Raw genomic sequence first — 22,987 nt, forward strand, 5'->3', positions numbered from 1 at the left:
ACGCGGCCGACGTCTCTGCTCCTTATCGCCGTGGTATCCGATATCGAGGTTCCAGAACCAAGGGATGTTACATTCGCTCATCGTGTAATGCGATGGTATCACCGACGATGTGGTTTTAGATAAAGATGCGTTGCTGCCCTTGCGTAGATTGACTCTGCAGCCCAGATGATTTGAGCCAGCTGTCGACTGTTACACAAACGACATCAAAACCCCTCTTTACCATTCTTAGTAAGAGGACTGCTCAAGCATGTCGTCCACAAATGCCGAGCCCAAGGGGCCTCACGGCCCCGAGGATACCTTCGAGACCTCGGTCTTCCCTGTTCCTAGCCCAACGGACATCGATGAGAAGAGCGACGCAAAGAACGCTGTTCTTGGCCCCGAGGTTCACGATGCATCTCATACCGACGAAAGCGACAGCGATAGCAAAGATGCCATTATTGTTACCGGTGCCGATGCTTCTCGCCACTTGCTCCCGATGAGAGACGATCACGACAACGCTTTGACGTTTCGAAGTATTCTTTTAGCCTCCGGTCTTGCTTGTTTCCAGGCTGTCATGTACCAGATCTATACTGTTCGTGACTCTTTCTACTTAGACTCTGATGCAACATCATCTAATATGATCAACTATAGTTCAAGCCCACCATGATCACCATCCAGGGTACCTTCATCGTCCTTATCTCCTACTTCATCGGCAACGCTTGGGCCTTCGCCCTCCCCCGCGGCGACAACTTCGAAGCTCGATGGAGAGCCAAGGGCAACACTGGTTCACTCCCCTTCCTGATCAAGTTCATCAAGTTCATCAACCCTGGACCATGGGGTCTCAAGGAGCACGCCATCTGTGCCATCACAGCCACCTCAGCCTCCAACGCTGCTGCTAGTGTTCAAGTCTTCGCCGCGCAGGATCTGTTCTACAACATGCCATTGAGCCCAACTACTGTTATTCTGAGCACCATTTCCATCGGTCTGTTTGGTTACGGTCTCTGCGGTATCATGCGTCCTGTTGCTGTCTGGCACGTTGATGCCGTCTTCTGGAGTAACTTACCCACTGTCAAGACTCTCCAGGGTCTTCACTGGCAGGAGGTCAAGGACTCTAAGCCTCTCCGAGTCTTCTGGTACAGTTTCGGTGGCATGTCGCTTTACGAGTTCTTCCCTGCCTACATCTTCCCCTGGCTCAACTCAGTTTCTGTTCCTGTAAGCTACACCCTCAATGATTTAACCTCACCCTCGCTAACCAACTTGTGAAGTGCTTGGCTGCCATGAAGGCGACCGGAAACACTGCCAAGAACCTCACCCGTGTCTTTGGTGGTGCTACTAACAACGAGGGTCTTGGCCTTTTCAGCATTTCCCTGGATTGGCAATATGTGAGTTACTCTCAGCACCTCTATGAAACTTGACCTGACATGTATAGATCACCTCTTTCAACACCTCTCTCCCGCTCCCTCTTCAAGCTCACATGGCTGTTGGTTTCGTGGTCTGCTATATCGTCATGGCCGGCATCTACTACGGAAATGGCTGGGGTGCCAAGTCCCTGCCTTTCATGTCTACTCGACTCTTGTTGGCCAATGGTACTACCTACCCCGTCGCTGAGGTCTTCGAAGGCGGTGTCCTCAACGAGTCGCGCTTGTTGGAGTTTGGTCTTCCCAGATTGACTGGTACCTTTGCCTATGCCATGTTCATGGCCAACGCTGCTGTAAGTCATCAACTCTACCTTCTTCCTACCAAACGCTAAACTTGCAACAGATCGGTGCTCTCATTCTCCACTGCATCCTCTTCTGGGGCAAGGACGTCGTCAAGGCTTTCAAGAGCGCCAAGGAGGGACGATATGACGACCGCCACCACGAGCACATGGCCAAGCACTACAAGGAGGCTCCCTGGTGGTGGTATGTGACCGTCCTCGTGGGAAGCTTTGTTCTCGGCTTGATCGTTGTCATCAAGGAGAACATTACTCTCCCTGCTTGGGCTTACGTCGTCTCACTCATCATGGGTTCCATCATTGCACCAGTCGTAAGTTCACAAGATTCATGATATACCCATCAGAACTGACCCTTCTTCTAGAGCACTCTCCTCTACTCTCGTTATGGAAACGGTATTGCGACCAACAACCTTTCCAAGATGATTGCAGGTCTCATGCTTCCTGGCAAGCCCGTTGGTAACATGTACTTTGCTGCGTGGTCTCACAACGTCATCTCCAACGCTGTCAATCTGTCTGGCGATCTCAAGATGGGCGAATATCGTAAGTCTCACTCCTCAGCCTTACCGAGTCTGTATTAACCAGTTTGCAGTCAAAATCCCTCCTCGTGTCATGTTCCTCACTCAGATCTGGGGAACGATTCTTGGTGGCTTCATCAACTACGCTATCATGATCAGCATCGTCGGCAGCAACCGAGACCTTCTTCGCGACGGTGATGGTAACTCATCCTGGAGTGGTGCTACCATGCAATCTTACAACACCAATGCAACCTCTTGGGCTCTTGCTGGTTATCTCTACAAGCTTGGCGGTACTTATGAGCTTGTTCCTTTCGGTCTGCTTGTTGGTGCCGGCTTGGTTGTTCTCCACCGAATCTTTTACAAGGTACATTTCCCCAGTCATCAGGTTTTGTGACAGCCGACTAACAGTTTCCAGTTTTACCCTAAGATCAAGAACTTTGACGTTGCCGATGTCAACTTTCCCCAGTTCATCCAGTTCGCTGGTTATATCCCTTATAACCAGAGTCAGACTTGCGTCATCCTGAGCCAGATTCTCTCCGGTTTCTTCGTCCAGTTCTACCTCCGAAACTACCGACCTCGCATCTTCAGGGACTACTCTTACCTTGTGACTGGTGCTTTTGACGGTGCCAGTCTAACAGTCCTGTTCATCCTCTCTTTCGCCGTGTTTGGAGCTGGTGGCCCAGGACATCCTTTCCCAAGTTGGTGGGGAAACAACGTCAACGGCAATTATGATCTTTGCCCTATTCCTGAGTAGAGAGAGAGTACTCAAGACTTTGAGTCTGGTGGTCTGGAAATGAGCCTGGAATTTGCCTGTGCGTTGTTTAGACTCGTACTTTAGCCTATGTACCTTATACCCCAGCTAGCTATTTCGAATCTATGTTCATTAAATTACTGGTGTCAACTCTCGTGAAAATGCTATGGTTTAGGATACTTTGGCCAAGAACAACCTTGGACCATGGTTACAGATAAATCCTGTTTAGAGTAGCCTGCGTCTCATACAATCTCGGCCCCATGAATGCCTGCGTTCCTCCAACCTCCTCTTATACCTGCCATCACTCCTCTCACTTACCCATATTGTCTCGTGGGTGGTCGTGATTGCCGTTCTTGTTTCCATCATTCTCCTCTGCCTGCCTGGCCTCAGCTTCCTCCAGAGTTTCATCTCTTTCCCTCAAACTGTACCATATGTCTCTCTTACCAATATCAGAATGCTTTTGATACGCCATATCAATAGCTTCGCGAATCTTCTTCGTGAAAACAAATTTCTTCTGGTGCCTTGCAAGGACTTCCGCAAACCCTTTACGCGTGTGCTCTAGAGCTTCTGGATACTCTCTGAAGATACTGAGAAATATTTTCTCTGTGATTGGAAGGGAGGGTGTATGCGTCAAGACCATATCTAGCATCCAGGGCTTGGCACCCAGCATTATCTTCTCAAGGTGACAAAGTGAGAGGTCAACTTCTGGGTCAGCCTTCAAGACCAGTGCTAACATGTTGTCTCGGGTGCCGGAATAATCAGTGCCCTGTTCGCAAATCCATACCGCGACATCTTGTAACTGTCCTTGGGCCCAACCAAGGCGCTCGAGTAAGAACTCCAGGTGGGGCAATGAAGTTGCAGCTTTCAGCATGGCGTTAGTCACTGATAATGGCAAGTCTCGAGGCCATAGTGACAAGAGAAGCTCGGTACTCTCTTCCCTTTGCCACCATCTGCTGTAACGCGGGACAATTGAAAGTATTTTAATCACAAGACCCTCCGTTACTTCGACGTCGGGCTGGTACCCTATGAGTGCTTTCAGGGTCCCGAAATCTGTTTGAGATTCGAGCATGTCAGGAGTGATGTCCACTGAAAGCTGGCGAGCCTGTGTTAGGCTTCCGAAAGCCTGTTCAGAGAGCCCAACATTCAGCATCTTTGGAGTTATTTCCAGTCCCTGACTACGATCAAACAAAACCTCCAGGTTTTCCTGACTTGGCAGCCTCTCTTCGCTGAGGAAACGAATGACGAGATTTTCTGTCACTGGCTCTTCTCCTCTCCTGTCAAGGAGAAAAGATAGCAAGTCGCTAGGCCCTACCCGAGCTGCAGCTATGATGTCGCTATCCGTGATGTCGAGCGTTGTCGAGTATCGACAAATGAGTCGGGATATATTCTGGCTTGCACCATAATAAGAGGCTGCAGACTTGAGGGCCAACGTAAGAGCTGTGACTCCGTTTGCGTCTTTCAAAACGGGTGAGGCACCATGTTGAAGTAATTGGAGAACAATTGGCTCGTCATTGTACTGGCAGGCCAAGTGCAATGCCGAACCATGAATTGGATGAACGTAGTTGACGTCGACCCCCTTTTCCAGAATCAGTGATATGATGTCACTGTTGTTCCCTTGTAAAGCTGAGAAAAGAGGAGTCTTGAAGCTTCCAGTGATCTTATCTACGTTGGCTCCGTGTTCGATCAAAAGCTTAGAGATTTCTAAGTTGCCAATAAAAGAAGCCAGCTGAAGTGGACTCTCCATTTCATGCGTTCCACCATCAGCAGTGGCGCCGCAGTCAAGTAAAATCCGAACGATGCTGGTACATCTCTGTATCGATCGGTAGTCCGCACTTTCTGCACGATATTTCTGATGTCTTGTCCCTCGTTGCTCCAATTGCTGCTGCAAGGGTAAAGCGCAAGCCCATAGTGCCAGAGTAATTGGGTCTCCTGGCTGAGATGATCTTGATCGGACGTTCGCGCCGCGTTGTAACAGTAGCCGTACCACTTCAAAGTTCAAGTAGTAACAAGCCACTTGCAAGGGGCTATCTTCCTCTTCATCACTGCCATCGACACTCATGCCTTGTTGAATCATTCTTCGTACCAGGGGAACAGAGCCTGAGGAACACACCATGAGAAATCTTCTCGGGGTTGGAGGTACATAGTCAAGGACAAGGTTAAGAGTTCTGTAATCAGAGAACTTTTCTATCGTCAGTGATTCCAAAGTCTCGTCAAATATCTGAAAAGGAGCCTCCCTGTCGTTGAACAGCTGTTCAAAAAGTGCCTCGACAATAGAAAGATCTCCACTTCTGCAGGCTTTCTGAAGACTGGAACTGTCGATCTTTGCGCCAGAGTCAAGAAGGAGTCTTAGTATAAGCAAATCCCCTTTTTGGATCGCTGCCAACAGTGGTGTTCGGCAGTCACAGTCGTCAACTTCGAGGTTGGTATCAGCGCCTCTCGACAAAAGCGCTTTGACGACGTTGACATGACCTCCAGAAATAGCGGCATGCAAAGGACTCGCATCTTGAACCTCCATACTTACCACATTAGCTTCTTTGTGGCCTCGTACATTGAATGGAGCATTGGCTTCTAGTAACAGCTCTGTGATGGCGTCGTCTCCTTTTTGACAGCTTATGATAAGAGGATGTTGGAGGCGACCCTCTTCTTGGACTAGTGATGGGTCTGTATCAAGGAGTAGTCTTGCAATTTCCGTATATCCCTCTTGTAGAGCAAGTTGAAGTGTGCTTGATGATGCTAACCCTCTTTCGCTGTGAGACTGTCGTTCAATTCTGAACTGCAACTTAGGATTTGCGCCATGTTGAAGCAGAAGCTGCACGATTTCGAGATAGCCACCAACAATCGCTGCGTGTAGGGATGTGTGCCAACGGCCCTGTATCACATTTGGGTTTGCTCCCTTGTCTAGTAGTTTCTTGACGATTTGCAGCTGGCCAGTACGTGCCGCGGCCTGTAGAGAACTTCCATAGTAGTATCCCGTGGCGTCAACACCGACTCCCCGTGATAAGAGCAACTCTACAAGAGGAGCTCTGCCCAGTACGCAAGCCATCTGGAGAACTAGCCCATATCTTGTGTCTTCCAGCTTGCCTGTATCATAATTCTGTAAAAGGAACTCGAGTACCGCCCCTGGCCCTTGTTCAAAGATGTACTCCAAAGACGGGGCCTGTTCAAAGCGGCCGTCTGGGTCATCAATAATACTGTGGAATGTCTGCCGCCCTCTATCGCCTTCAAAGAATTTGAGGACTTTGTCTAGAAGCGCCTTGCCTCTATCAACATAGTCGGGAAGAGGGTGGCCATTGTCCAATAGCCTGTTCATAACCGCCATGGCTTCCATTTCTCTCTGGACTGCTCCCAAAAGAGCTAAGTCTCCTTGACCTGCAAGTTTGACATCTGCTCCAGCTTCAAGCAACTCCTTTACCACGACACCTGGGCAAATTCTCGTTGCATATGGAAGAGGATAAACATCCTTTCCACCTAGACTGTTCGGATCGGCACCTAGTCTCATTAGTGTTTGGATTGTTTTCTGCTGTTGAGGCATTGTTCTATCTCTATACCGCCTCGCATAGTAAGGCATTTCATAAGTGTCAAAAGCGCTCAGGCAGACTTGTAAAAGACTGACAAGACGACTTTCGTTAGCCGGTGTCGAACCATCTGCTCCGTCAGTGGTAGTTATATGAGCACTCGCAAGGCGAGGGTCGGCAGACTGCCTCACACGTCTAAAGCGCCTGGGTTTCTCGTCTTCAGGAATGTTGGCGTTGACATCGATACCAAAGTTGGATATGAGATATTCGATAATGTCAGGCTGTCCCTTGCTACAAGCCGTATAGATCAATCGGCTCAGAAGGAATTCGGATTCAGAGACATCGACTTTTTGAGAAAGGAGAAACTTCAATATCTCAAGATCCTTTCCGGCAGCGCTTATCAGTGTGTCGTCAGGAATGTCAGCGCGTTGTAGGTGAGAACTAAGCTTAAACAAACTCTTGATTACCGAGATGTGGCCCCTCTCTGCAGCCTTCTGTAGGCCTTCCAGGAGCTCGTTGGCTTGCAGTAGTCGCTGGTGTTTACAATTCATGATAGCCTCCAAAACAGCTACATTTCCGGAGGTGCAGCATTCCAGAAGATCTGCCTTCAGAACTTGTTGCTCGATGACAGCGACTTTGTACCGTTCTTTTCCTGGTGGAAGTTTGAGCCTCAGCTGGTCGATCTGTTCTTCTGTACAGCCACTCTCAAGGGCTTTAGCAAGAGTTAGCTGTAAGATATCGTGACAGCCCTCTTGTATGTTCTCCAAAGTTGAGGAGATGCGTTGAATAAAGGGACCCTTCATCTTCAATGCGTGGTCGAGCAATATCCTAACAGTGTTCAAGTGGCCGTTGGAGGCAGCTGCTTTGAGAGCAGCATCAACTTCGTAATCCATAAGTCCCAGAGTTTCTTTTTGCGCCAGTAGTATCGCGACAACTGCATCTCTTCCTCTTGCAGCACTAGCTGTAAGCGGGCGGTTCTTCTGAGAGCTGTCCCACGTATCTTCATCGTCGCGGCGAGAATTACTTTGATCGATAGCGATCATCTCCATTTCATCGTCAGTCTCAACTCGAGTGATGTTGTCACGGGCATCTGTGTCAGTCCCAGGCTCGGTCGTTCCAGCTTTCCGCTTGTAAAGATGTGGCCACAATTTAGAGCGAGGATGTTTATCTCTTCCCGGAGAAGCCTCCCGATAAAGTGGCCTGTATGGCGAGGGTCGAGCTCTCTTGTACTTGGGACTCGGCGGCTCGTAAAGGAACCTGTAGCCTCGTTCCAGGAATAGCATGATGATGTTCTGATGACCACCTTCAGCAGCGGCATGGAACGCGTCTGGAGATGAACCCGCGGCATGAACATTTGCGCCAGCGTCAAGAAGCATCTCGACAACCTTTCTGTGGCCGTGATATGCTGCCGCATGCAACGCAGTGCCACAAGATCCCGTTTTCTGGTGAAGATCTGCATCTTCGTCCAGTAGTATCCTGACGATATCTACGTGGCCTTTTGCAGCGGCGACGTAAAGGGCATTGCCTTTCTGTTCTTCTGTGTTGATTTTGGCACCGCTCTTGAGTAGCTCTTCGACAGTGGACCTGCGGTTCATCAAGCAAGCTGAACGGAGTGGCGTGCCGAATTGACCTTCGGCTTCAATATCGAGACCTTGTTCCAGGAGATACTTGACCATATCTGTATGGCCATAGAGAGCGGCAATTGCAACCGCGTCTTTTGGGAAAGTGTCCACCACTCCCGGCGATGCTTTGGAAATCTGACGCTGTAGCACAAATAGCTGACCGGCTTTGATCGCCTTGGCTAATCTCATTTTGTGTTTGTCTGGTGTGTCTTTGTCTAAGAAGTGCTTGAACTCTGGCTTCAGAAGCTGGTCGATGACCTTAATGAAGCCATACTCTGTTGCCATCTGCAGGGCTTGCTCATAGTCATCCTCGGAGTTAATAAATGCATCGTGCTTAATGAGATATAGCACAATATCTTCATGCCCTCCTTGAGATGCGGCTTGGATGGCGCTCTGAAACTTCGAGCCACATTGTGGAGATGCACCGTGTTGAAGCAGCTCCTCTACAATGTCTTGATATCCTCTGAAACACGCAACATGCAACGGACTTCCATTTGTACCGCATTCGACGTTCAGCTCTGCACCCTTCTCAATCAGAGCCGCCACGGTAGAGAGATGACCAGTAGCAGCGGCAAGGTAGAGTGCGGTATGCCCAAGGTCATTTCTTTGGTCCCAGTCTATATCACTCTCGGACTTTGCAATAATACTCAGCAGGCCGTCTATACCAAAGACGGCTGCTAAGAAGAGAGGAGATGACGTTTCATTTGGTATGGCATCAAGAGCCGGCTTCTCTGGGTGATCCCTCGGCAGCAGCCGTGCAATCTCCTTCGCAGTATCTAGCCAGGCTTCGAAGGAAAGGCTGACATCATAGTCCTCATCCTCGAAGACGAATGAGATCATATCTTGAAACAGCTTGTCCTCCTTCTTGACAACCCTTGAACTCTCAAAGTGGCCTGCCCAGTGCGTAGCGGAATAGAAGAAGAAGCCTCGAACCTGCTGTTCCAAGCTTCCACTATCAGGCGGACCACGCGCACTGACTTTTATGCAGGTCGATGCCAGCAAACTGTGAGCTACGGAGGCAGAGAATAAAGACTGCTTAGTGCGGAGGATAAACTCTCTGACTGAATGATGAGCAAGTCGGACAACTTGGCGATGGAGGTCTATAACCACCAAGTTCGAGCACACAGCAGATATGTCCGCCGCTGTGTAAAGGACATCCCCTATGCTTGTTGCAGTGACAGCGGCCAGCAATGCCTCAGGAGTCAATGGTGATTTCATGTAGAGCAGCCAGGAGAAGGTGTGAATGGCGACTTGTCGTGACGTGTCTCCTGATTGCAAGATCTGTGCGAGGTCGTTTTCGTAAAGCGTGTCGAGATCAGATAGAATGTTGGACCGTAGAGCCGGAAGCAGATCATGTTCGTTCTTGACTTTGCGAAGCTGCTGTACTTGTCGGTGGACCCATAGGAACCTAGAAAAAGTCAATTGATCAAGACAATAACGAGAAGATGAATGAAAAGGGAGCCTACATCTCGCCTGCACCCTCTAGCAGCTCCTTTGTCAAGCAGCTTCTTTTGTCCGGTGAGAGCCTTCCACTGATTAGTTTGGTGTCGTCAATCTTCTGAGTGATGAACTGAGCCATGTCATCATGGACAAGGTCGGCCGTCACAATTATCTCCTTGGCAGTCGGTAGCGACGAGAGGATACCGAGGCTATTCCTGCTTGTGATTAACACCTTGACGACGTTCTCAGCCCTTGAAATGATGTCAGATAAACACCGCAAGAGAATATCACAACTCTGATCCTCAACCTGCTCAACACCATCGAGCAATATTGTGATGGGGTCTTCATTGGCGACTTGGACGATGCGATCCACGCACTCCTTCCTACTCAATTTTGGAAGGTCCAGTCCCTGGAGGAGAGCTGATCTGGAGCGGCGCTGGAAGTCGGAATAGAAAAAGTCGCGAACATCACTTTGGGTTTCTGTCATCGCGAGTTGACGCAGAATGCTACGAAGGATTCCGTCCGCTGACGATCTCTCCGGTTCTGACTCGCTTTTGAGGCAGTAGAAATATGCGAAGGGTGTCGATTCTGGCTGTGAAGCCCAGGTTGCCCGCAATGAATCGACTATCACAGAGAAAAGATTGGTCTTGCCTGAACCCGTGATTCCATGGATCCAGAGCGTTGATGAAGAGCTAGACTCGCACCAGCTTCTGTAAGCCTCATGCTTCAGAAGCCACTGGCCGAAATTTGGCGTTCTTGAATCGGATATGGTCTCGTGATGGATTGAGAATGGCGACGTGGACATCCAGGATATCATCTTTATATAATCGTCCTCTTCGACACGCTTGGTGTTATTGTTGATTTGATCTCTGAGGCGAAGAACTGTCTTCTGGATAAAGCGTAAATCCGAAGTATCCTGAAGTTTAGCTAGTTTGAGAACCTCATCTTCTCGGGATAAGATCTTTTGTATCCCATCGTCGCCTGTCCAAAAGACACTCTTGGCGAGTCGGACTGCTCGGGTCAGTGAATGTCTTTCTCAACGGGGCTGCAAACATGCCTGCAGTTGATTGTGAGAAAAAGGCAATAGTTTGTGCCAGATATGTCAAGACTTCTGTATAAAGAACTGTGAGGGCTGTTTCAAGAGCAGGCTGAGCGTGTTCATCTCGGCCAAGGTGCAGATTCTCAAACTCCTTGTATCGTGCAATGATCCGAGACACCACCTCAAGGTCCTGAACCATGGTTCCATACTGCTGGACATCGTTGACTGTCACTTGAAGAAGCAGTCTGACTGCGGCCCAGGGCAGCGAAGCGTTACTGGCATCAAACTGGACAGCCGCATCGCCAACCGCTTTAAAGGAATCGATCCATTTCGCAATTTTTTCGAGAACATCTCGGATGATCACGACTTCTCCATTTGACCGCTTGAACTTCCAGCGTTTACGGAGACTAGTGGCTTTTCGGGTCTCCGCTGCTTCCAGGGCGGCAGCCAGAATGTCGCGCTTATGCGTCGCAGCCTGGCCGAGCGATGTCTTGAGATCTGTGCCCAGGGAGTTGAATGCTTGGTCCCAGAGACTCTGCACACTTGCATTGTCTGAGGGAGGCATTTGCGTCGCCATGACGATTTAATACTGACAATTCTTCTTTGCGCAGTTTACTCCGCTAGTAATCTAGTTTGCAGGTTCCAGCCCAACTCGCGATGATCAAGACACCAAGTCTCAGCCGCAATGCTCGCGACGCTTACCTTTTTAGGCTGCTATCTTGGGTGCTTGCCTTGACACGGATGGCGTCCAGTAAAACGCTGACTGTATATGCCGGGTGTGACCAATAGATGCATTTTCAAGGCCACAGCCCAGTCTTGCGTTATCGGTCAGTTCGGACAGTGCACGCCGTACGCTGGTAGTCTTCATTGACAACAACCAAGGGTAATTCATGTAAATTCTACATATTGAGGGTCATGATCCAATGCATAAATGTGGAATTACCAACTCGGTAAGAGATATTGTTGTTGAACTGTGAGCCTGTCCTGTGTGCTCTGCTTTCCAAACAGGCAGCCACGCGAGCGGACGCGAAAAAAGAGCGAGATTCTAGCGGTCGTTTACAGGCCTGTTCGTTTTCGGTCAACTGTCGGCCTCAAGCTAACTCTACAAAAGAAGGGCCATGGCCTCGACAATTGAAAATAGACTCCAACAATAAAGACTCAGATCAAACAATTTCTCTAGTGAAATAACCCTTATCGACCTCTTTTAGATCTCCCAGGCCTCAACAGCATGACCATGTCCTCACCAAAGACAGTCGCATTCTTCGGCGCTAGCACAGGCGTAGGCCTCTCAGCGCTAAAGCATTCACTGGCTGCAGGGCATAACTGCATCGCTCTCTGCCGAATCACATCAAAACTTGAGGCGCACGTATCGCCTAAAGCTCATCCTAATCTGCGAATCGTTGAAGGTAACGCCCACGATATAAAGGCAGTGTCTTCTTGTCTAAAGAAGGATGATGGCTCAATCGTCGATGCAATCGTCTCTACGATTGGCGGCAAGCCCATCATTCACAAAATGACGATTGATGATCCCAACTGCTGTCGCATCGGCATCACTGTCCTTCTCGATGCCCTCGCGCAAATACGTGTAGAGGGTGCAGTAGGAAGACCTCACATCACCGTCTTTAGCACCACTGGCATGTCGGACTTTGGTCGCGATTATCCCCTTCTTCTCTACCCTATTTATGCGATTGCTCTCAAGGTCCCCCACGAAGACAAAAAGATCATGGAGACCAAGTTGGCCGACAGTGGTGAAGACTTCACCATCGTGCGGGGCAGTTTGTTGGTGGACGGTGAAAGTAAAACGCCAGTGCGCGTGGGCATCGAGGTCCCCAAGAATGGGCTGGAATCTTTGGAGATCGGATACACTATTTCACGGGAGGACGCTGGGAAGTGGCTGGCAGAAAACCTCTTGGTAAAAACACGTGCTGAGTACGTGAACAAGATTGCATCCATCACTTACTGAGGGGCTCAGCAGAATATCATTAACATGGCGTTGGGAATTGGTTGGGAACACAGCGTGGAGGTACATATAGATTAGCTCGTATTATCGACCTTTTGCTTCATACAAGTAATAATCATCAAAACACCAAAGATCCGGGGCGTCTTGAATGAACTCTTGATATCTTGTTCAGGAATTGAGGCGATGATCCTGGCTACCCTGAGGCATCAGCGCTGGGGAGAATGGCACAGTTGTCCCAAAATGCTCTAGCGCTTATCTTGACTTCCAGATAACCTATCAGGACTTTAACACTCAGTATCGTAGCTACTTATCAGTCAAGCTTTGGGGTTCGAATTGAACTGATACAATAAGTAATATACATGTTTTGATAGCTAATTTCAATCTAAGTAGTAGAGAGACACATGGAGAAGGCTTAGCACAATGAGCAAATTAATCTATGATGAATTCCTGGCTGGCCGAAAGCAGGGGTAAAGTAGTGACTGATCGTACACGATAGCGATGATTGGAAGCAGCGCATCTACCACGATAGTTCGCCCGATGAAGAGTTCATTTCCCTCGAAGAAGGACGTAAATCTCTATCGCGACAAAAAAGATCCAACTATTGCAGATCACATCGTATATACACGAGACTCTCTCATCTTTGCTGGTCCCAGTATTGCTGTTCATCACGAATGACGCCCTCCCCCGCTATCCCAACCCCTCTCGCGTCAGATTCGGCCTCCGCGCCCGAGAAAAACGCGAGGAACGCCTCCACAGCCAAGCTCCGCAGCTGCGTCGTATGTCGTAGTCGTAAAGTGCGCTGCGACAAGCTGTCACCATGTTCAAACTGCCGCAAGGCTAATATTCCCTGCGTTGTACCCTCCAATGATCGTCCGCCAAGATGGGCGAGGCGCTTGGAGCGCATCGCTGATAATGGGCAGGGTGTAGCAGCACAGGGCGGTGGCAGTTCTGGGACTGATCAGGTTATGAATAGACTGCGGACGCTGGAAAATTTGGTCAAGGAGTTGAGCGGACAGCTTGAGGTGGCTAATGCTGCTGCGAGTAGGGGTGCGTCATCTGAGGCGCCATCGCCTCAAGATGTTGTGAAGGATGCGGCGAGTCCATCGTCGACATCAACGGCCTCTGACGTGCAGAAACATTTTGGGAGAATGGTTATTAAGGATAAGAACAGGGAAAAGTATGTAGCTAGTGGCTTCTGGTCTCGCATCAGTGATGAGGTACGTCAACTCCAGCCCTGCTTCTGCTGTTCATCGCTCTGACTGCCTGCAGCTCGATGGCCTGAAGATGGATACTCGTAGGATGGCAGATGACGATGAGTCTTCCGAAGATGAAGACTTTCCGGTCAGCACTCCCTCAACTCAAGAACTCTACCGAGAACCATCGGAGCGGCATGCTTTCTTGTTTCGAAACAGCCAAGCTCCTGCATCGCCCGGCGAACAAGACTTCAGCCCGTTGCCATCACAGATCCCCTTCTTACTCGACGTATTCGACGAGAACATAAACCTCATCATGCATATTGTGCATATGCCGAGCATCAGAAAGATGGTTCGCCCTTCACCTGGGACAGCGGCCAAGGTGTCTCTCAAGCACCAGGCGCTGCTCTTCTCCATCTACTACGCTGCCATCACATCCATGGAAGACGACGATGTGCTAGCCAATTTTGGATCTACGAAAACGGAGCTTAATATGAAGTTCCGTCGAGGCCTTGAACAGGCTTTGGCACGAGCAGACTTCCTCAACAACCCGGATATTGTCCTTGTTCAGGCCTTGGTCATCTTCTTATCTCTCGCGAGGCGGTACGATAGCCCTGTTTACGTTTGGATGATGACTGGTTTGATGATTCGTATGGCTCACGCTGTTGGCCTCCATAGAGACGGTTCAAGGTTTCAGCATCTGTCACCCTTTGAAGTTGAGCAACGCCGTCGCCTTTGGTGGATGATCATTACAGTTGACATACGTGCATCTGAAGATCAGGGGACTGAGTTCTCGATCACACAAGACAGCTTCGATACCAAGATACCTCTCAACATCAACACTTCAGACATTGAGCCTGAGACGAAGGAGACTCCTCCGGAGCGCAAAGGCGTCACAGACATGTCCTTCGCACTCTCCATGTGTGAACTAGCCCAAGTTTCGAGACAGTTGATGGCATCGAGTATTCACTCATCCGGGCCTACCCTCGAGGAGCAGACTAAGATGCTCGACGGTATCCAAGAAAAGCTCGAGAACGGCTACCTGTTCCGCTCCGCTAACCCAGAAGATATAGCCAACTGGGTCGGGATCGTGTGCGCACGGCTTGTGCTTTCCAAGCTGACACTCTTAGTGTATCTTCCTTCGCTTTTTGCATCGCCAGACGAGCGGTTCTCGGACGATATTCGAGACAAACTGCTCGTCGCTGCTATCGAGGTCGCAGAGCATAACCACGCGCTCAATGCTGAGACAAAATGCCGCCAGTGGCGATGGATCTACCAGACGTATACTCACTGGTATGCCATTGTATGGCTTCTGATTGAGACATCCAGACGGCAGTGGTCGCCTACTGTCGAACGCGCATGGGTGGCTCTGCACAGCGTGTGGCTGATACCGTCACAGCACAACATGACCAAGAATGCGCGTATGTGGATTCCGCTACGCCGATTGATGGCTAAAGCGAGAAGCCACCGAGACGAGCAGCTGGTGCAAATCCGGAACAACCCTGCTATGATCGAGAAATTGGAGCAGGCTGATCGCTCGCTTCCTGTTCCTGTTAGCCCGGAATCGTCCCAGGAGGCAACTTTGCAGCAGCGGTTTCTTGAGCATTGGCGTTCCGCTGTGGGCAAGACTACCTATGGTACTTCCGAGCAACTTGTACCTCAAGCCAGTGATAGCACCACGACCCAATCCCTAGAGAATTCGGCCATGGGTAACAATGCCACTCAGTGGGCAAACCCCTCGTTCGACTTTGCTTCTTATCACCCTGGGCTTCAGATGGGCGTAGCTGGTGATACACTACCAACAGAGATGAACATGCTTCCCCAAGCATGGGCTGATGGCCAGCCTGGAGAAGCAGATGTTGCATCATGGCTTTGGACCGACATGGATCAAAGTGGCAACGGATTAGGAGACATCGATATCAATATGGATATTGATACTGACATTGACTGGAATACGTGGCTACAGTCTGCTACAGGCATGGAATTGAATCAAGGAAACACGGGGCCGTCTTGAGTAATTTTGGATGATAGGCGTCAGAACTTCAGTCCAAGGATGATACATGTATGGAGCAAATACGAATTAGGATAACATGAGGGTTGGTTTGACGATCAGACACGAAATACTCGATGGTGAATCTAAAGTAGGACGATCCATGGTTACTAGAGCCTTTGGCTAAAGTCCTCCGAACCATACAGCTCCTTCTGGCGCTCAAGCACAGCCGGGTGACGAATCACGCCTGGTTTCAGTTTGCCAAAGTCCAAGTCAACGCCCTCCTCCATATATGGAAAGGGACCAAGAGGTGTAATAGCAAGAGGATTGATCTTGTAGTGGCTCTTTGTGTACTGATACAAGATTAGTCCCATTCAGACAAATGGGTTACAGACTTACGTTTTCTTTGATATGCCTAAAGTCTGTGGTCTCTTTGAAGCCTGGAACATTCCAGTAGAGGTTCTTGAGCCACTCATGAACGACTGGGTAGTTGGCGCGAATGGTTCCGAGATCGCATTTAAAGTGACCAACATAGACAACATCAAATCTGACGACAGTGGCATACGCGCGTATGTCGACTTCGGTGAGCTGCTTGCCAAGGATATAGGGGCCTCCATTTTGGTGGATTAGTGCTTCGAGCTTGTTGAGTGCCGCGAAGACTGTTGGCACATTGTTGTTGTAGTCCTCCTGGGTCGTTGCGAATCCGGCTTTGTAGACGCCACTATTGAGGTCTCGTTGCATCCAAACATTGATGTCGTCAATGGTCGATCTCAAGTTCTCGGGATAGAGGTCAAGGTCTCGCCCGGGGCTGTTCGAGTCAAGGATGGAATCGAAGGCTGTTGGCAACCAACGAAGCAATTCGTGGCTCTCATTATTGACCATTCGATTCTCCTTCTTGTCCCAGAGAACAGGTACACTGTACCGCCCTTTATAATCAGGGTCATCTCTGAAGTAAACCTCGTGCATATACTTTGATTTGAAGAGGTGATCTTCGGTAGCCCCTTCATAGACATCATCCGGAGGACTCGGAAACTGCCAACCAGGCCATCCCTTATCGTCGCCCTTGGGGTAGGGTTTCACGACGGATAGACTGATGATATCTTGGAGACCTTTGAGATGCCGAACAAGATTTGCCCGGTGAGCAAAAGGGCAGAAGAGTCCGATGTAAAGATGGTAGCGGTCCTTCTCGGGCTGGAATGGGCCATCCGAAGTAATGACCCCGTGCCACGAGTCATCAGGGCTGCTATGAACAGTCATTTTTTGAGCTCTAATCAGCGACAATGATGTATCATGTATAGAACTTGTGCACTTATCACATATGAGGATGTCAGGTTTGTATGGCGAGATAGAGTGCTGACCCCGCTTGATGACGGATAATCGGAATTGGGGGTCCGGTTCCGGAACTGGGCTCGGAACTGAACTTTACTGAACTGCATATGGGCTTTTATATGTATTGTATAGTTAATACCTAGAAACAAATAGAGATAAGGCATTGTGTGTGCTGAAATTGATATACTGGAGTGCTGGTGAATTCTACGGTATTTAATGGTGACTGGATCACAATGAACAGGAATCATGGCTCAGAGGTTCGAACGATGCGGCTCAGTCACAGAAATGGAATTTGGGAGAAGAACCTGCTGTATATAAATGATAGTATGTAGTGTCAGGCCGCGTTCACCTTCCACTGTCTCAACCTAAGTATGGAAGAACAGGATTAAAGAGAGTATAAGAAGAAAAGAAATCAGGCAATGACAGATGTCAGAGACTTTCAGGGTAGAAATCGCAAGGTTAAGCGGTGAAAATAGAGGCTCTCTCGTTGAGATGTGTGTCAGGAGTGAGGAAACGAGTGTTGATTGCCCTGCATGAATATCCCCCAAACATTATCATCATCATCCTAGCACATAAGTTGTAAGCCATCCGGCCCAATGATCCCAGACTTGGGGCCAGTCGTAAGCACGATTTTGCATCAAGCAAGATCGAGGTAAGCTTTTTTGAGCATAAAAGGGTGGCCATGAGTTGCTGGCCTAAGTTGAAGTTTTATCAGGCTTGCCTGGACCGTCTGGCTTGCCCGGGTGATCAGGTTTTCCAAGCTCAGGATAGTCTGGTTTGCCTGGACCATCTGGCTTACCTGGGTGATCAGGTTTTCCAGGCTTAGGATAGTCAGGCTTACCAGGACCGGGATGATCAGGTTTACCAGGTCCTGATTGATCAGGCTTGCCAGGTCCTGGATAGCCAGACTTACCAGGGCCAGGATGACCAGGTTTTCCCGGGTGATTAGGCTTTCCCGGATGGTCTTGCTTACCATCTGGGTGGTCAGGCTTTCCTGGGTGACTAGGTTTACCGGGTCCAGGATAGTCAGGTTTGCCTGGGTGATCAGGTTTATGAGGCTTGGATGGATAATGAGGCTCAGGCTTGTGCGGCTTAGGAGGAGGATAATAAGGTTCCGGCTTAGGATGCTTAGGAGGCGGGTAATGAGGCTTCCCAGGCTGGCCAGGGTTGTTCTCCCACGGTTTATGGGCCTTGCTTGGATGATCTGGCTTTCCTGGCTTGGGATAGTCAGGTTTTCCAGGGTAATCAGGCTTATAGGGCTTGGGAGGAGGATATTGAGGCTTTGGCTTTGGCTTGTGAGGCTTGGACTTTCCAGGCCCGCCATATTCTCCCCAGCTCTTTACGGGCTTGTACTCAGGGTAGTAGACCTCGCTGCCAGGCTCGGCAACAGGAGCAGAGAAAGCACCTGAGATCAGAGCTAAGAGAGTAAATGCAGACAGCTTCATCTTTGTAGATGGTTGGCAGGACTGTGCTGCAGTAAAGAAAAGATTGTAAAATGGGTTGCAAAGTCTCTTTAAAGAGTGAAGAGACGGTTGGAGAAGTAGAGCCGAGAAAGTGAAGGGCGGATGAGGAGGGAAGAGAATAGATCCGGAGGGGGAAACGGCTAGCTTTTATGTTCCCCTCCCGTCGCCGGATGAGATGTGAGAGTCATCATACAACATCTGCAGTTGGTCTCGACCACTGTATACCATTGCACCCCATCGCGAATGCATCGACTGGGATCGTGTGAAATCCACGTTGAGTGGTATGCCCACCTACAATCACTTGGAGAATATCCGACAGGCATGCATCATGATGCCCTTGTTCTCTCTCTCAAAACAAATACGTGGCTTACCTATCGGATGAGAACTCCCGCCTTGATTCTTAGATGCGATTGGCTTCTACAAGGACTCCACCCTTCGAGCCCGACATGACTGTTTCTCTCAGGACGGAGTTGATACGCTGAAAAGTTCTGCCACATGGGGTTACTGCAGAATGATGTTGTCATTGCCGTCGAATTCCAAGCGGTGACTTGCTTACCAACAGAAATTTGTGTCTTCTCGTATCATGCATACACTTTTTCAATGTGGTGTCTTCATGCAGAAGCAGAGAGCAAAAGTTGGGTGGAGGTTCCCCTGAGGCTGAATATCGAAACAGTCAAGGTAAAATCCCACCAACGAGTGATGGGAATACTTGTGGGGTTGCTGTGGCCGACTTATCTTCAGGTGCGGTTCGGACAAATGAACTCTCCGTGTCCAGCCGGCTATGGGTCAGCTTTAGATGGAATAACCCAGTTGATGTGAAACAATAATTCAGGGGATACATCGTATTCATTCATAATCAAATAGAAACAAAGCGAAAGAGCTTTGCTGGCACAATAACAGCATCTCACTCCGCAGCTTGGGTTGCTGCTGCTGTACCTCTCCGAGATCTCGCAACCGAGTCTTCCGGAGATAATGCTATAGGCATGACACTACACAATATGCTACTCATTCTGCATATCGTGTGTAGGGCGAAATGGGTCTGGTCGAGTTGGTCATCACCAATCAAAACGTTACCAGTGGTTGCATACTCAGGAATGCGGGTATCAAGCCAAACCGGCCTCAACGTTGAGGCACTTGTAACAGTCAGATCCAAACTCAATTCCGTATTAGCATCAGACCTAAGCTAAATTTATGGTTGCTCTTGTCTCTTCAATGTCTGTGCCTGGAGCTATCATTCAGGTACCTGGGAACCTGAGAGCTCGTTTAGACGATGATATGGTTACAGTGTCATCTTGAATCGATTATGACCGAGTAAAAGAACTCTATTTAAACTTTCTAATATGCGTATCAAGTCGACCTAAGTCATTCAACTTAGCCTGACTTGGTGTTTTCATCGATCGATTTTGCTTTGGTCGATTCTAGAGAGCATGAATCGTGAAGTTCAGCATCGCCAACACTATATGTGAGTGCAATTATGCAGTCGCCTCATGCAAGCTCGATGCGGTGTTTCCGTTGTGCACCAGGAGAATATCATTGGAACCCGCCTAACAGAGCGTATGTTGCCGAGAGGGGGGTCATGATTCATGGCTATTGACACTCAGAACAGGAAACCAAATGGTTCGGCTCCCCATCTTGATAATTTGAGGGTGTGATGACCTGTCCATTTCTGTATGCACAACATTCAATAGTCTTGTTTAGGGTATTTTTAGCTCTAGTCGGGGACTTTCTTTTGGACCAACTACACCTCAAAATGGAGGCCCAATCCTGATTTGGCCAGATCATAACATCACGTGAGATGTGAAACAGATGAGTCTTCGTATTGATTCATACCTGCATTAGTTCAAGGTCTGGGTTCGTTTGACTTGAGTGCATAAACATGGTCGAGACACATCATTTGGTACTGTCTTGCCAGAAGCTTGGACTATTGACAGTTAGATACTCAGCCGCATGCAGTGTAAGCTCTCAAAGAGTGTTCTCTACTCCAATTGATCCAACAGCCTTTACAAATGATCACTGATTCCAGCACTTTCTACGATGGAGAGTCTTCTTTCGACACGGAGATCCTTCAGTCCATAGTTCGGCTTAGCTATCCCCGCTATGTTTAACCTTATTGCCAAGCTCACAGGCTGTTTCCAGTCATATCCGCTATACTTATGCCATCTATGGTATCCGGACTCCGGCGGATCCTAACAGTGACAACGAAGCTGTGTAACGCGAGAAGCACTGTAGAGTTCCACGACCTTCTTAATGGTTTGTGGAAATTGAAGCTAGGAGGACAGTACTACCAGCTTTTGCTCGTCTGGTCGCTATGGCCGTATGTGCAGAAAAGATTCACTCTGATTGGATTCACGTCAGCTTTGTTACTGGTCCTGATATACAAGTCCATTGCCAGCCAAGGAGAGGTGATACACAGTATAACATGATTTTCGTCTATGACACTAATACCTACAAGTGTCCACATAAAACACCATTGCCATGAATGGAAGCTATTATTTGCTTGTTAAGTTGCATGATGTCACTGTATGCAATGATACTGCTGCATCTAGTGTTTACAAATCATCTGCTTCTCTCCGCCCTTCCGACTTATTGCGGAGGCCAGCTCAGGAGTGAGGCCCCATCAGTACAGGCCCCTCTTTCTACTTCAGACGGGCCATCGCGGACCAGTGAGACGCACTTGAAAAGTAATGAAGGCCTTCCGTTAATGACTATCGAAGCCCGATCTGCAATTCTCAAGATTCCTTTCTAGTGCCGCAGGATTGCAGTATGCACTTCCGTAGGGTGCTAGCTTACATCGCGGTGCGAGTTTCATGTTCCTGCTTATGCTCCGTGCACTAGAGCTGTGCTCCCCGCCCGCTGACGAGACAGTATCTCGCTCAGGTTGACTCAAGTAATTGCAAGCTTACTGCCACAATGGCCGTCAGCTGAAAAAGACATGATACAGAAGACAGACTACAGTGCATCAGATGCTGTTGCATGTTCACTTGTCGTGTAGCCGTTGGCTCATCTATCATACGCAAGTAGTGCAGTAAGAGATGCAGAAGAGAAGCAAGTGGGTGTATCAGGTCTATGGCACTATTTGAGAGAAGGAATAGAGTCTATGTCCCATAGGAATCTGAACCTTCTACACATATTGTTCACTGTTTCCAACCAGTTATTGCAACATTATCCCAGCCCAAAAGATCACAACTGATGGTACCCTTGAACTTTTGGTACTTATTTCCAGTAAAGACTATATAACCAATGCCTGATTGAATCGCGTCGAGTGGTGCCGAGGCTGCGCCCGATTGAGGCTTCACAAGGACATTTCCTCTCCATGAAAGCCAGAACTTTGGTTGTCGGAAGGTGTTCTTCTCAAAGTTTTCCGACCGCAGCTCTTCAGTGGTCTTGTAGTCATGAGGCGCGTTGGGGCGATTATCTTCATCTCCGGAAGCCTCAAATGATTGCTGTTCGGGGCAGGTCTCGTGTTGTTGATCATCAACGTCGAATTCATCCGCTGATTTTTCCTCAGCGATATGTTCAGCGTTTTCGGCCTCGCAATCTTGTTCCGTGGAGATGTTTGCGCGATCCAAGATGTCGTGGATTTTCTTCCGACTTCCTGCCATGATAAAGGAAGCATCCAACACGCCGGGAAGAAATAGGTCACCTTGCAACCCATCTTCCCCATCGGTAAACCGAAAAACCTCAAACCGCGCCGAGTTCTCGGAGTGATGTTTATGTTTTACATCCCTTTGATCTTTAGTTGGGTCCCTATCGCATGGCGACGTACAGGCCAGGGAATGGGCTTTAGGGCATTGAAGCTGGTATGAGCCGAGGATTCTTGAAATGCTTAAAGCGCTAGAACGTTGTGGTATAAATTTGCGAGTCTTCCGATTATGAAAGGCGCGCGAGGAAAGCATTTCCTGTTGCCAACATTGGTCCATTTTAGAAGAATAAGTAAAAAGTTACTGAGGTAGGAGACAGGGGTAAATGCATGTGGGTATGTATGACGCTGTGATGGGTGTTTAAATGCAGTATAATTACCCCCCTAATTGTACTATATTAAAGCCATTAATAGCTATATTAAAGCTATATTTTTAGCTATTTTTTAATTAAGGTATTTATAATTATAAGATATATATAAGGCATTTTTATTAATTTTATAATATATTATTTTAAAATAACTTAATAATTATAATTTTATTAAAAAATATACTATTATATAATTAACTTTAATAATAAATATTAGTATTTAATTATAATAATTATTAATTATATAAATATTTTTCTAATTAATATTAATAACCTTAATATTATATAACTTTTTTAATATTAAAAAAATATAAATAAAGATTTTTTATATATTAATATAGAAAGTTAACTTTATAGTTTTAAATTATTAAATAAGGCTTTTTAAAATATATTTAAATATAATTTAAAAATAGTTTTTTATTATATATATTATAAGCTAAAAGATAATCTTAAAAGATTTAATTAATTA

The 22,987-nt window shown here is 48.2% G+C and overlaps 7 protein-coding genes across 7 annotated transcripts; 3 read left to right on the forward strand and 4 right to left on the reverse strand.

Annotated features, from left to right (window-relative positions):
* Positions 1-247: 247 nt before the first annotated feature.
* On the forward strand, positions 248-2,962 carry FMAN_13339 (uncharacterized protein; the record flags this gene model as incomplete). The annotated part of the gene is made up of 8 exons (XM_041832796.1): positions 248-571; positions 631-1,191; positions 1,245-1,361; positions 1,409-1,690; positions 1,741-2,004; positions 2,056-2,233; positions 2,283-2,572; positions 2,624-2,962. The coding sequence occupies 8 exons, from the start codon at positions 248-250 to the stop codon at positions 2,960-2,962; spliced, it is 2,355 nt and encodes a 784-aa protein (XP_041683224.1).
* A 307-nt stretch (positions 2,963-3,269) lies between these two features.
* Positions 3,270-11,152, reverse strand: FMAN_13340 (uncharacterized protein; the record flags this gene model as incomplete). The annotated part of the gene is made up of 3 exons (XM_041832798.1): positions 3,270-9,504; positions 9,563-10,481; positions 10,531-11,152. 3 exons carry the CDS (start codon positions 11,150-11,152, stop codon positions 3,270-3,272), a joined length of 7,776 nt encoding a protein of 2,591 aa, XP_041683225.1.
* Positions 11,153-11,809: 657 nt separating this feature from the next.
* On the forward strand, positions 11,810-12,538 carry FMAN_13341 (uncharacterized protein; the record flags this gene model as incomplete). The annotated part of the gene is made up of 1 exon (XM_041832799.1): positions 11,810-12,538. The coding sequence occupies one exon, from the start codon at positions 11,810-11,812 to the stop codon at positions 12,536-12,538; it is 729 nt and encodes a 242-aa protein (XP_041683226.1).
* A 668-nt stretch (positions 12,539-13,206) lies between these two features.
* On the forward strand, positions 13,207-15,742 carry FMAN_13342 (uncharacterized protein; the record flags this gene model as incomplete). The annotated part of the gene is made up of 2 exons (XM_041832800.1): positions 13,207-13,752; positions 13,805-15,742. The coding sequence occupies 2 exons, from the start codon at positions 13,207-13,209 to the stop codon at positions 15,740-15,742; spliced, it is 2,484 nt and encodes an 827-aa protein (XP_041683227.1).
* Positions 15,743-15,888: 146 nt separating this feature from the next.
* FMAN_13343 (uncharacterized protein) lies at positions 15,889-16,975 on the reverse strand (the record flags this gene model as incomplete). Its single annotated transcript, XM_041832801.1, has 2 exons — positions 15,889-16,071; positions 16,118-16,975. The coding sequence occupies 2 exons, from the start codon at positions 16,973-16,975 to the stop codon at positions 15,889-15,891; spliced, it is 1,041 nt and encodes a 346-aa protein (XP_041683228.1).
* Positions 16,976-17,742: 767 nt separating this feature from the next.
* FMAN_13344 (uncharacterized protein) lies at positions 17,743-18,492 on the reverse strand (the record flags this gene model as incomplete). The annotated part of the gene is made up of 3 exons (XM_041832802.1): positions 17,743-17,846; positions 17,889-17,942; positions 18,021-18,492. The coding sequence occupies 3 exons, from the start codon at positions 18,490-18,492 to the stop codon at positions 17,743-17,745; spliced, it is 630 nt and encodes a 209-aa protein (XP_041683229.1).
* A 3,152-nt stretch (positions 18,493-21,644) lies between these two features.
* Positions 21,645-22,430, reverse strand: FMAN_13345 (catalase; the record flags this gene model as incomplete). The annotated part of the gene is made up of 1 exon (XM_041832803.1): positions 21,645-22,430. One exon carries the CDS (start codon positions 22,428-22,430, stop codon positions 21,645-21,647), a length of 786 nt encoding a protein of 261 aa, XP_041683230.1.
* Between the last annotated feature and the right edge of the window lie 557 nt (positions 22,431-22,987).

The sequence above is a fragment of the Fusarium mangiferae genome (genome assembly GCF_900044065.1).
Source record: "Fusarium mangiferae strain MRC7560 genome assembly, contig: FMAN_scaffold007, whole genome shotgun sequence".
Taxonomy (NCBI): domain Eukaryota; kingdom Fungi; phylum Ascomycota; class Sordariomycetes; order Hypocreales; family Nectriaceae; genus Fusarium; species Fusarium mangiferae.